The 12,322-nt window shown below is 45.0% G+C and overlaps 1 protein-coding gene across 1 annotated transcript in view; it reads left to right on the top strand.

The window, feature by feature from the left end:
* Positions 1-8,728, top strand: part of STPG4 (sperm-tail PG-rich repeat containing 4) — a 39,198-nt gene extending 30,470 nt beyond the window's left edge. Inside the window, exons 6-7 of the mRNA XM_030554301.1 lie at positions 7,301-7,405; positions 8,612-8,728. Coding sequence (XP_030410161.1) covers positions 7,301-7,405; positions 8,612-8,728 — 222 coding nt within the window. The remainder of the gene's footprint in view (positions 1-7,300; positions 7,406-8,611) is intronic.
* Positions 8,729-12,322: the final 3,594 nt, after the last annotated feature.

Raw genomic sequence — 12,322 nt, 5'->3', positions numbered from 1 at the left:
TTCCCATCCCCGCCCTGCCTCTTCCCCACCCTGTTCTGCCTCCTCCCCCAAGCGCACTGCACCCCCACTCTTTTCCCATCCCCCACCAGTGCCTCCTGATGCCAAGAAACATCTTATCCATGGCCGGTGGCAGGTGCTGGATCAGAGGGAGGGGGAAGTGATGATTGACGGGGCCCACCAGCAGGCAGGAGGTGTTGGAGGAGGTTCTGGTAGGGGAGCTGCCAGTGGCTGCCACTCACCTCCTCACCTGTAAGTTCACTGTAAGCTGTGCAGCTGGGCAGCAGCCTATTTAGCTCCACAGAGGCACTCAGGGAACCTGCTCAGGGACCAGCCGGGGAAGGGGCACTCCTCCCCCGGCCCTCACCTAGCCCGGTCCCCAACCTGCCACAGCCAGGGCACCCCTCCTCCAGCCCCAACTCTGCTGCGGCCACGATGCCTGAGCTTGCTGGGGTGGTGTGGCTGGACTGGCCTGGCCGCAGGTGTGGCCGGGGTCTCCTCTGGCCCAAACCCAACCCCAGCCCGGACCTGCTGGGGCTGGGGGAGGAATGCCTGTCCTGCAGCCCCAGCCCCAGAGCTGCTGCGACAGGGAGTGGCACCTCTCTCCCTCTGGCCCAGGTGCTGCTGCAGCGAGAGAGAGCTATGGGGGAGTCCTCTGTCCCTGCCATAACCCCGGAGCACCCTCCTGCACCCCAAACCCTTCATCCCTGGCCACACCCCATAGCCCACACCCTCTGCCCCAGCCCTGAACACCTCCATTTCTGGCCGCATCTAGGGCGACCAGACAGCAAATGTGAAAAATCAGGATGGGGTTGGGGGTAATAGGTGCCTATATAAGAAAAAGCCCTGAATATCAGGACTGTTCCTATAAAATCGGGACATCTGGTCACTCTAGCCCCACATCAGAGCCCGCATCTCCAGCTGGAGCCTGCAGTCCCCTGCACCCCAATCCTCTGCACCAGCCCTGAGTCCCCTCCAACATGCTGAATCCCTCAGCCCCACCCCCAATCCCATGAATTTTGTTAAGTGCACCAATATTAAAGTCATGTGTCCCACATCACTTCCAGATTGGTGCCTCACCTCCACATTGGTGTCCATTAGAAAATTAATTCCACACGTGGGTGGGAAATATTAGAGGGAACACTGCTCCTCACACACCCCCCACGTGTGCCTGCCGCTCTCTTCCTCACCGTCCACTTGCCTGCCTGCCTCCTCATGCCCCGCCCACCTACCACTAACCTTCCCGTTTGCCTCTTCACCCGGCTTGCCTGCCCGCCTCCTGTCTCACCACCCAGCCCACCTCTTTGCGATTTTATTGAAGCGTGGGGCCCCCCCAAAGTGCAGGGCCCACAGCAGTCACTCCGATTCGCTGTACCCAAGGGATGGCTCTACCTTCATCTCAAAAGAGGGCTGCAAAAATAAATTCATTAAAGGTTGTGAAGCACTCAGATACAACAGAAAAGCCCATGAGGAAATTAATCATTCTCTCTTCAGAGCAGGATTTAAATAGCATGCAGCAAATAAGGCCAGGGACCACCCACTGAATGAGAAGAAAAGGAAATACTGAATAGCTGCTCGTTCAGTGAGCACCATCCATCCTGTGCACAAAATGATGCAGAGGTCCTGTGGAAAAAAACAGTATGTGATCACATAATTACACCGTATCATAGTGCATGCTGCACTAGGAGGCCAAATTAAACTTGCATAGGCAACCTTAATTCTGGCATTTCCGAACTGTTGAGTGCTTGATTTTGCAACCTTAATAATGTTCTTTTATTATAGTTTTGTGCATGTGTGTAATTAAATGTAAGTAATCAAAGACAGTGAGAGGCACATTAAGCCAGATCCCGGTATAACTCCACTGACTTCAGTGGAGCTACATGAGTTTATACCAGCTGAGGACTGGCTATATTGTCTGCTAACAAAGGCCCCAACATTCGTCTCTTTTTGGTTCTTTTATTTTAACAATTTTACAAAACATTTCTAGCAATACTATGTTTACATGAACATGTAGGGTCTGATTCACCACTACGCTGCTCTAATTTGATGGTGGTATAACTATTGATTTCAGTGGTGTTACACCAGAATAAAATGAGAGTAACTGAGTGGTGGATAAGGCCCTCTGTTTTTAAATTTATCAAAATAGTTTTTGTTTGGATATAAACATTTCCACTGATGTTTGCCATTGATGTTAGGAGCCTGACCTGCTTAGGTGCTTTTATAGATCCCATTAGTGGCCCATCTACTTTTGTAAATCTGTCCCTACAGCAAAGGTTATCTTGTGGCTCTACTTGAATATGCCGTTGAAATAGTATCAAAATTCAGGTGATGGAGCAGTGAGCAATTAATTAGTTCTTGTTGAGAACTGGGATGATTTAGTTGGGGATGGTCCTGCTTTGAGCAGGGGGTTGGAGTAGATGACCTTCTGAGGTCTCTTCCAACAGTAATCTTCTATGATTCTATGAACTTTAACCTCACATGATGAGCGTATTAGTTTCATACAGTAGTTTTGAAGAGTAACAAGAACTGGAACAATAATTACACAACAACTTTGTGTCACTTTCATCATGCCTGGCTATTACAAGCAATCTGAATGCAGCCTACACAATGATGAAATATTTTAGAATTGCTTGATAGTGAAGCATTGGGAGTTAAAGTAGTACTCAGCTTCTTGTTTTCATTACACCGTTCATTTAATGTTTAGTAAAACATTTGCTGTGTCTTAGACATTATCATCTGCATCAGTTAAAGTAAACGTAACTATATAGTCAGCTGTGATTGCAATTCTATTCCAGTGCATTTACTTATTGGCACAAAGAAATGTTCTATGATTCAGTACTATATACTAAGGGCCAGATGTTTACATATATTTAGACGCCTAGTGAGATTTTCAAAGGCATCTAAATGCCTTTAAAAATCTGTCCTAAGGGCTGATTCTGCAGCCTTTACTCATATGAGTAGTTCCTCCCTCATGCATTGGCTTATGTGTACTTGTATGTATAAAAGTCGGGTGATTCTCCAATATACAAATGTCGATGGCTTGTAATATAAGAGCATGGTTTGAAGTGCGTATTAAAATTAGGGAGCCATCAGAATTGAGAAACAATCTACGCCTTTCACTTTTAAAATAATAGTTTGGCATTTACGTTATAAAATATTTTTCCTTTGGTTCATTCACATTCTAGTAGTTGCACTGGGGAGGTTTTGGATCTACAGGTACGTTCCAGGTATATTGGAAAGCCAAAGTACTAAAACTTAATACATTAAACCAAAAACCCTCTTAATCAGCATCTGTTCTTGGTCTTCAGAGCATGATTGGTGTCACAGTTTCAAAGAGCTATTAAACATTCTGCTTGTTTAAAGCTGAAAACAAGAACTTTTAATGCATTAAGAGAATTCATATCAGATTGTTCAAATATTTTGAGCTAACTTTTCAAGCCATGCATTTTAAGGGATTATCTAGCCCCAAACTACATTTGCTGTTGATGGCCAACAGAAAGTCCATGAGTCACTCAAGGCACGCAACCACTGTGGCTACTGCTGTCCTTTAATTTAAGTGAGAAATAATTGTATTTTTTTACAGTACCGTATCTGTGAGGAATTTGATAAGGGGAGAATCCTGACTTAACTGAAGCCAATAGCAGAACTTCCATTGTTTTGAATGGAATCAAAATTTCACTCACAGTCTTAACTCTGCCCAGCTGGGCTCAGTGGAATCATGTTGGCTTGTGAGGCTCGTGAGACCCAGTGTATTCCTAATGCTCTATGATGAGGGAAGTGGGTGGGTCCTTCTCAGGCTGGCTGATGACAGTGACTCAAATATGGGTACAGTATATTTATTTATAACAATGATTCTCCGGTGTTTGCATTACTCTAAGTTGTCTTATGCACTCTTTTTATATACTTAAGAGTAAGGCCAAATTCTATTCTCAGGTAAAGTAAATAGGGCTTCTTATGCTGTGGTTCCTATGCTGTGGAGATGCCTTCTGCAAGCAGCTGAGCTTCCTCAGCTCACAGATAGTGCTTAGCACTGTGTTCCTCTCACTTCAGTGGATTTACACTAGGGTTGGACTTGGCCCAGTATTGGACTCTTTGCAGCCTAAACACATGCATTTTTAAGTGATTGGAAACAGAAATCTGCACCTGTTATCACAATGGAAGCTACCCAAATTACAGGAGAACAAGAAGCTGTTACAACCCAGGATGGGCTCCATCTGGTGGGCACTCACCAGGCTGCTGTAGTGGACTTAGGCTTGTGTCCTGTGTGCTCTTTGCTTGCTTGGGCTGGGCAGAGCTTAGCAGTGTCTCTCTGGTGCTGGACCTCTAATCACATGCTCAAGGCGCAGACCCCATGTCTGATACCTCTCTTGCTAGTGCAACCCAACAGTCCAAATGCAAGGGCCCAGAAACTAGTTCCAGCTTTCCCAAAGCAGTTGTTGAGTCCCATCAGAGCTGCAGATCCTCTGGTTTACAGCTTCACCCTACAAGGGCTATGTGACAATGAAGTTGCATAACAGACTCTGCAAAAAAATTGTACACACATGCTCTTAGGCAGTACAAAAAATACGTATATCATCAGAAAAAACAAGATCTGCATGCAGATTTCTGCCTCAGTTTCCTCACCACCCTCAGAGTCGCAGAACATCCTGGATTATTCTTCCTCTGGTCTGCTCATAAGAACTGGGTCAGACCAAAGTTCCAACTAGCCCAGTATCCTGTCTTCTGACAGTGGCCAATGCCAGGTGCCCCAGAGGGAATGAACAGAACAGGTAATCATCAAGTGATCCATTCCCTGTTGCCCATTCCCAGCTTCTGGCAAACAGAGGTTAGGGACACAATCCCTGCCCATCCTGACTAATAGCTATTGATGGACCTAGCCTCCATTAATTTATCTAGTTCTTTTTTTGAACCTTGCTATAGTCTTGGCCTTCACAACATCCTCTAGCAAGGTGTTCCACAGGTTGACGGTGTGTTGTGTGAAAAAATACTTCCTTTTGTTTGTTTTAAAGCTGCTGCCTATTCATTTCATTTCATGACCTCTAGTTCTTGTGTTATGAGAAGGAGTAAATAGCACTTCCTTATTTACTTTCTCTACACCAGTCATGATTTTACACACCTGTATCATATCCCCCCCAGTCGTCTCTTTTCCAATCTGAAAAGTCCCAGTCTTCTTAATCTCTCCTCATATAGCAGCCATTCTATACCCCTAAGCATTTTTGTTGCTCTTTTCTGAACCTTTTCCAATTCCAGTATATCTTTTTTGAGATGAGGCGACCACACCGGCACACAGTGTTCAAGATGTGGATGTACCATGGATTTATATAGAGGCAATATGATATTTTCTGTCTTATTATCTATCCCTTTCTTAATGATTCCCAACATTCTGTTTGCTTTTTGAACTGCCGCTGCACATTGAGTGGAAGTTTTCAGAGAACTATCCACAATGACTCCAAGATCTCTTTCTTGAGTGGTAAGAGCTAATTTAGATGCCATCCTATTGTATGTATAGTTGGGATTATGTTTTCCAATGTGCATTACTTTGCATTTATCACCATTATCTTCTACCATTTTGTTGCCCAGTCACACAGTTGTTGCTCCCCCTTTTCTTTGCTGGAGCGAGTCCTTTTTAAAAATTGCAGTCCTCTTTGTCTGGCGACCACTCTGAGCTGCTTCAGGTCCCTCATCAAATGATCTGTTGCTTCGTCACAAGCCCACCTGGAATCACAGTTTCCCCTATATAGTGGCCAGCTTGCTATCTTGGAGATCTTCCATTTGAATGGAAGACCGTCCAAGTTAATGACTTTTGATCCCTTTCCACTGTTAGCTCTCTGATGGGCACAGGACTTTCTACTGGACTTCATGATGGAGGTTAACAGACAAGACTGAAGATGAACTGCTGTTTAAAGTCAAAATGTTATTCACAAAACAAAATATAGTTTGTAGGGCCCAGAGCCCCAAAGGGACTTAGGCATTGCAATGCTCATTGTCTCAGCACCTAACTTTTAGGGTCCTAGAAAAATCATAGGAACAACACTGATCCACAAAGCTGAGTTAGGCACCAGCTCCTATACAAGGAATGGGGAGAGAGAGACACTTTAGAATGTGATCCACAAAACCCAGCACACTGGAGGGGCTGCCTAAAATAGCCCATAGGAGATGCTGACAAAAAGGGAGCTGCTAAACTCCACCATTCTCAGGGAGATAGTCACCTATCTTTGCTTAGCAGTACATGAATGGCAACATGCCACCTGCAGTCAGGCAGCTTAGGCACCTAAGGTTTCTTGGAGGTATGAGTTAGGCACATGCCTGGTCCACACAAAACAGCCAGAAGTGGAGGAGCCCACCTTATAACTTTTAGTCTAGGGTTAGAGCAGTCACCTGGGATGTAAGAGAGCCAGGGTCAATTCCCCCTCTTCCCAAAGGGGCAGAAAGGATCTGAACCAGGGTTTCCCACCTCCTCTCAGGAGGGTGTTCTAACCACTGAGCTGTGGGATACTCTCAGGCTCACCTCTTGAAGCTGTTTCATTGTGGAGAAATAATGAAAGTGGCTGCAGCGGGGGTGGGGGAGATCTCCCACCTCCTAGGTGGCTGCCCTGACTATTGGATTACAGAAGTCTTTTAGGGTAGATTGTGCCTGGCCCAGGCACAAGGTGTTTAGAAGATACGAGGACCCACAGGCAGTTACAGTCCTCTTGCTCATGCCCCCTGGATTGCTTGACCTCCCCATGTGATGAAGGGATGTATGTTGCAGCAGTGCCATGCCCACTCTCCTTTAGAGAGGTTTATTAGTCCAAACATACGCACATAGCAGATAGACAGTTCCTCAGCTCACCCTGTGTCCTAGAGTTTCACAGCTTCCCCTGCCAGGGGCCAGATAGCTGCCTTCTCAGGTCCAGTTCTCATTCAGGCAGCCCTACCCTCCTTCTAGAACACCAGCCCTAGGGTTACCTCCCTGAGCACCTTGCTCTTGTTTCAGGGATCCGCCACCAGCCCGCTCCAGTCATTCCTCCTCTGCCTGCCCTCTGACAGGCCTTGATAGTTCCAAGTGTAGCCTTGTCCTCTTCAGTCGGTTTATTTGCGCTCACCTGCTCTGACATAGAGCTGGAGGATGAAAGGCCATGACAGAAATGGTACATATGTGCACTAGTGTGGGTTTTGTGTAGTATAACACCATTCATTATTGTAATCAGATAAAATATGTAAACAGAATATTCATCTTAATTTGAAACCAGAAGAAAAACTATGAATTGTTCCAGCTGATGGGAATGCACCTTTAAGAAATCCACTTTTGGTTGTGTTGTAGAAAGAAGGGCCAGGGCCAGGTGAATATGAAATGAAGGAAAAAGCACCTCATCCTATATCTTCGTGTTTCCAGTCCAAAGTGCCTAGGTTGCAGCCAATCCGTTCAGTAAGTAGTCTGAAATATGAACCAATCTATAGGGTATGTCAACTGCCTGAAATTAATCTTGCAAAGTCAGTGCTTAAAGCAACAGTTACAAAGTATCACACTGAGACAGTTACTAATGATTAGAAAGGTAGGACTTTGGACTGAAGAAAGAACACACCTCAAAGGAATGTGAGCTACAAAAAACTTTGGAAACTAGTATGAGCTATGGAATATTTCCCCTTTTCAGCCACTGGGGTAAATCCGGCCTATGTTGGTAGCCACCCAAAGTCATCCTAGTTCTCTGCTAGCTATTGGGTGGCCTGTATGGAATAGGTTTGTTGTGTCAGTTTGGTTTATGAGCTTTTCTTGGGGAGCGAGGAGGGAGACAGAGAGAACTTTTGGAGAAAAACTAAATTACACTGTTGTGTGAGAATACAGGAGGGTGAAGAAAGTCAGTGTAGCCTGACGGAGAGGTGCAAAGTGATTGCACACTTGAGGAGTCAAAGACCAGCCATCATGGCCTTCAAAAACATTAAGAATGTGAAAGGGAATTATGGGGTTTCTGAGTAGGAATAAGCTTTGGGAACAGAGTTTGTTCCCTTCCACAATCTCATTTTCTTTGGTACAGCCACATCACATGTTAAATAGCATTGGCTTGTGTTTTCAATAAAGTGTGTGAAGCATTTTATAAAACACTTATCAGCGGGGTAGCTGTGTTAGTCTGGATCTGTAAAAGCAGCAAAGAGTCTTGTGGCACCTTATAGACTAACAGATGTATTGGAGCATACGCTTTCGTGGGTGAATACCCACTGCATCCTACGAAGTGGGTATTCACCCACGAAAGCTCATGCTCCAAAACATCTGTTAACCTATAAAGTGCCACAGGACTTTTTGCTGCTTTTAAAAAATACTTGACTATGACCAGGCAGCTGCTGCTCTGTGACTTGGTTTCCACATCTGTAAAATGGGGCTCATGATACCTATCCCATCTGCAAAGTGTTTTGACAAATACAGCTGAAGAGCGCTATATGAGAGCTAGGTATTATTATCTGTTTGCTCAATGCGGCCTGATCCTTATTTACGGCCTTGGGCACTAGTGCAATATAAATATTACAAGTAGTAATAATGATACGTATTTTCCTTTTGCAACGCTATTAATGGGGTATATTGTTCTTTATTCCACACACATCTCCCTCATTTACTTACTTGTTTCTTTCATTTTTATAGAAAATACCAGGTCCAGGAGCTTATGAGCCCACAAGGCAGTTTCCAAAGCAACCACAAACTATTGCGAGCTTGGGTCACGAGCACAGTATCTTCTTTAGTAACACATTTGGATTTTAGAATAAAAGAGAGCCTCTCTCTCCGCCCTTAGAAACCCGTTCTTCACCCCTGTGCATTTGCCCATGATGTTCTTACCATTAGAAACTCAGCATTTGCTAAGTCAACAGACTGGGACCCGAGATAGAGCAGGAAATAAATGTGCTAAGCGTAGACAACGTAGAGGAGCCATTGGCAAAAGTTATCTCTTCAGTGGCAACCACAGTATGTGTGGTGTCCACCCCCTTTCCCCCCCCACCATCACCGGGGGTTCTGTGATATTTCATATTTGTAAGGTGTTACATATGCTGTGGAGCACTGGAGGGAAAAGAGGGCAGGAGGTAACAGGAACAGAGGTAGATGGAGGATTTGAGAAGGAAGTTGGAAGTAATTGAGAGAATGAAAGGAGAGACAGAGGAGTTAGAGGAGAAAGAGATCATGGGGGAAGGAGAGGGGAAAAGTATTTAATAATGAGAGAAAAGTTTAAAGAGAATCAAAGAAAACCAGCAATAAAAACAAATATCTCAAAAGGAAATAAGTAACAGAAAAATAAGGTGCTAAATAGAAAGGGAGAATCAGAAAAGATTAAAAAAATATATCTTGGATAAATAAAGAAGGAAAAAATGGAAAAACACTTTCTGGCCCTACTTCAGCAAGGTACTTAATTACATGAATTATTTAGGGCATTGACTTCAGTGGAATCAACACATGCTCAAAGTTGCACATGGGCTTTACAGACCTTTCCGAACCAGGGGTTCTATCAGGAACAGCAGTGACTGCTATCGCTAAGGCTGCTTAAATGTTTTTATTCTAACCCCCATTTCCAGCTGCTTATATCTTTCAGCTTTGAGTTGCAATTTTCCAGTTTAGTCTCTTTCCAAAGGTAATTTTTCACGTGTTTGTATTGTAAAGTTTGAGCAAAAATGATTCAATCATTTTTAAGCAGGAGAAGAGTAAAAAATATTTTTCATAAATACTTTTTAAATCATTGAGCATTTTACCAAATTAGTGCTCAATCCTGCAAGTTGCTGAGACCCTCTCAACTCTCACTGACATCAATGACTGAGCACCTTGGAGGACTGAGTTTTATAGACCCATAATTTATCACTGTTTTATTGGCAGTATCTAGAAACGTTACTTAATCTCAGCCACACTTGATTTCCAGTACTGGTGTTAAGTTTCATTAACTTGAAAGCTCGAATCAAACTCTGGCAAATATTGGTTTGTCCAAGGCATCAGCCCTTTTGTTTTTACTGCTTACTCCTAATATACTGGGAGGAAGGAAGCTGTAAAAAAAAGATTAACATAAGGTATAAAGTATTGGGTCCCTTGCAAAGCACTAGCATTTTTAGTAGAGGGATGGAATTCTGACTGCACCCTGACTGCACTGTCCACCAGTGATGCAGTGAGATTCGGAGACTAGGTAGTAATAAAGGGGGTGAGAGAGCCATTGGAAAACACTTAAGTAGTGTAAATAGGGTTTGCCCCACTTCACTGAGTTTCTGAGGTATGTGTGTCAGTTACTGGGAGTTAACACCTACTGAGTCACAGAGATTTGAAACTTCAAGCTGAGATCTGGGGAAGTAATATTTGTTTGATCGGTCAGCCTGGCAGAGAGGAGAGGAGAAAACTGCTGATCTGAGACCATATTAACAGGGAAGTCTATATCACTTTTATAACGACAACATCTTTTATTTAGTGGAGGAATTTTGTATTTTTGGTTCTATCTTCCTCATGCAAAACAAACAAACAAACAAAAACCCACAAAGCTTTCCACTGCAGTAGATGTTCTTGGTTAGCCCCTCAAGGTAAGAGTTTACTTCTTTGATTTGGATGTTTAATGCATGCAATGAACATAGAGGTCTGTGCACATTGCTACATCTCTGCATTTGTTGGATTACTCTGGTAAACTCATACATACATACACTGCTTTACATGTATGTGATTCTGCAGGACGGGAAATAAAAAGTCAAAATGACATGAACAAACTCTTAGAATTTTTCACTTTTTAATATATAGCTTTCTTGTCTCTAATGAAGACTTGAAAGCTTTCTTTGGAGATAACACTCATCCTGCATAAGACCCCTGCACAGCACTGAATTGTGTGACTTCAGGCCATCAAAGAGTCTACTTCAGGCCAACTGCACTGGGTAAAATACATTGCACTGGCAAAGAGACAGAGTAACCGGGCTTTATGTGGTGAAATGCAGGGCAGTTGCAGGGGTTAGGGAGATTAAATCAACACACACACTCTCTAACCAAAGGTATGGGACTGCCCCCACCCCAACATACACTTCACATCTTCTGCTCCAGCCCTGGCTGAACCACCAGCTCAGTGAGTTTAGGATACTGTGTCCTTATGAATGTGGCCCCTGTGGCTCTTCCCCTACCCGTGCTGACCTATGCAAGACTGCTGTGGAGACCCAGTCAGGGCTATCCCTAGCTATTTTGGTGCCCTATGCAGCACCCCCACCGGGGGCTGTGTGGGGCCCCAGGCCTCCGCAGGGGAGGAGGGCTGGCCACTTCCTATGGGAAGTGGAGTGACTTGGTCCCAGCCTGCTCCGCTCCCCTGGCTCCCAGGCTTGTGAGGAGGGGGGGAACTGCCCCCTCGCACTCACCAGTGGTGCAGCTGGGAGGCAGGGGAGCGGAGCAGGCTGGGGCCGGGTCGCTCTGCTTACCAGCGAGTGCAGGCCCCACCGCTTCTGTAGTCCTCAGGGGAGTGGGAATGCGGGTGGGACAGGGATGGGAAGAGGTGGGGCTGGGGCAGGGAAGGGGCGGAGCAGGGGCTGGAGCAGCATGCAGCTGTGCAGGGCACCAGGAAATTTGCCCCACCAAATTTCCTGGTGCCCTACACAGTTGCATACTTTGTGTATGGGTAAGGATGGCCCTGGACCCAGTGTGTTACATGCAGCATGAGTAGAAGTGATCCTGCACATTTGCTTGATTGGGAGCACCTGCACGATGGGGCTTAAGAGGCACAGGGGAACCTCCCACTTGCCCTCTGCACCAGAGTGAGTGTCATCGCGTATGAGGCTGAGTTTTCCATTGAAACTGAAGCCTGTCTGTGTCTGTGTCAGCACAGCGGTCCTGAAGTTCAGAGGTTAACTTGTGTGCAGAGCCATCATTTGGTGAGCTGAATCAGTAGCTTGGGATTGGCATCAGCACTCTCGCTTACAACAGGGGAAGCCTTGAAAGCTAGCCCAGTGGAGTGGAAAACCTAGAGAACACTATTAACAATAAATGAGGGTATAATTGGTGAAACCTCTCTGCTTCCCTTAGAGCTGGTCCTGATTGCTCTTAATTGTCTAGATTGGGAACTAGCAGGAAAACATGAACTCCTTTTGTCTGAAATGGAAAAACAGAGGAGAGTGGGACAGGGATCTGTAACTACCTGAATGGAGGATAAAGACAAAGGAGAGATTGATAGGGGTAGGGGAGAAAACCCTGCTTTAATCAGAAGTAACAAAGCTCCCTTTGATTAAAACACATCAGAGCAGAAAACTATAATATTCTCCTGCATGGTTTGCTGGCGGGAGGCTCAAGTCATTCCTATTTTACCTTTGTATGACCTTATTTTACTGCTAAATTGGAACTGGTGTGATTGCTGCTGGAATCCGG

The sequence above is a fragment of the Gopherus evgoodei genome, chromosome 3 (genome assembly GCF_007399415.2).
Source record: "Gopherus evgoodei ecotype Sinaloan lineage chromosome 3, rGopEvg1_v1.p, whole genome shotgun sequence".
NCBI classification, from domain to species: domain Eukaryota; kingdom Metazoa; phylum Chordata; order Testudines; family Testudinidae; genus Gopherus; species Gopherus evgoodei.
The sequence above is the reverse complement of the archived record's forward strand: the minus strand, read 5'-3'. Positions and strand labels throughout refer to the sequence as shown.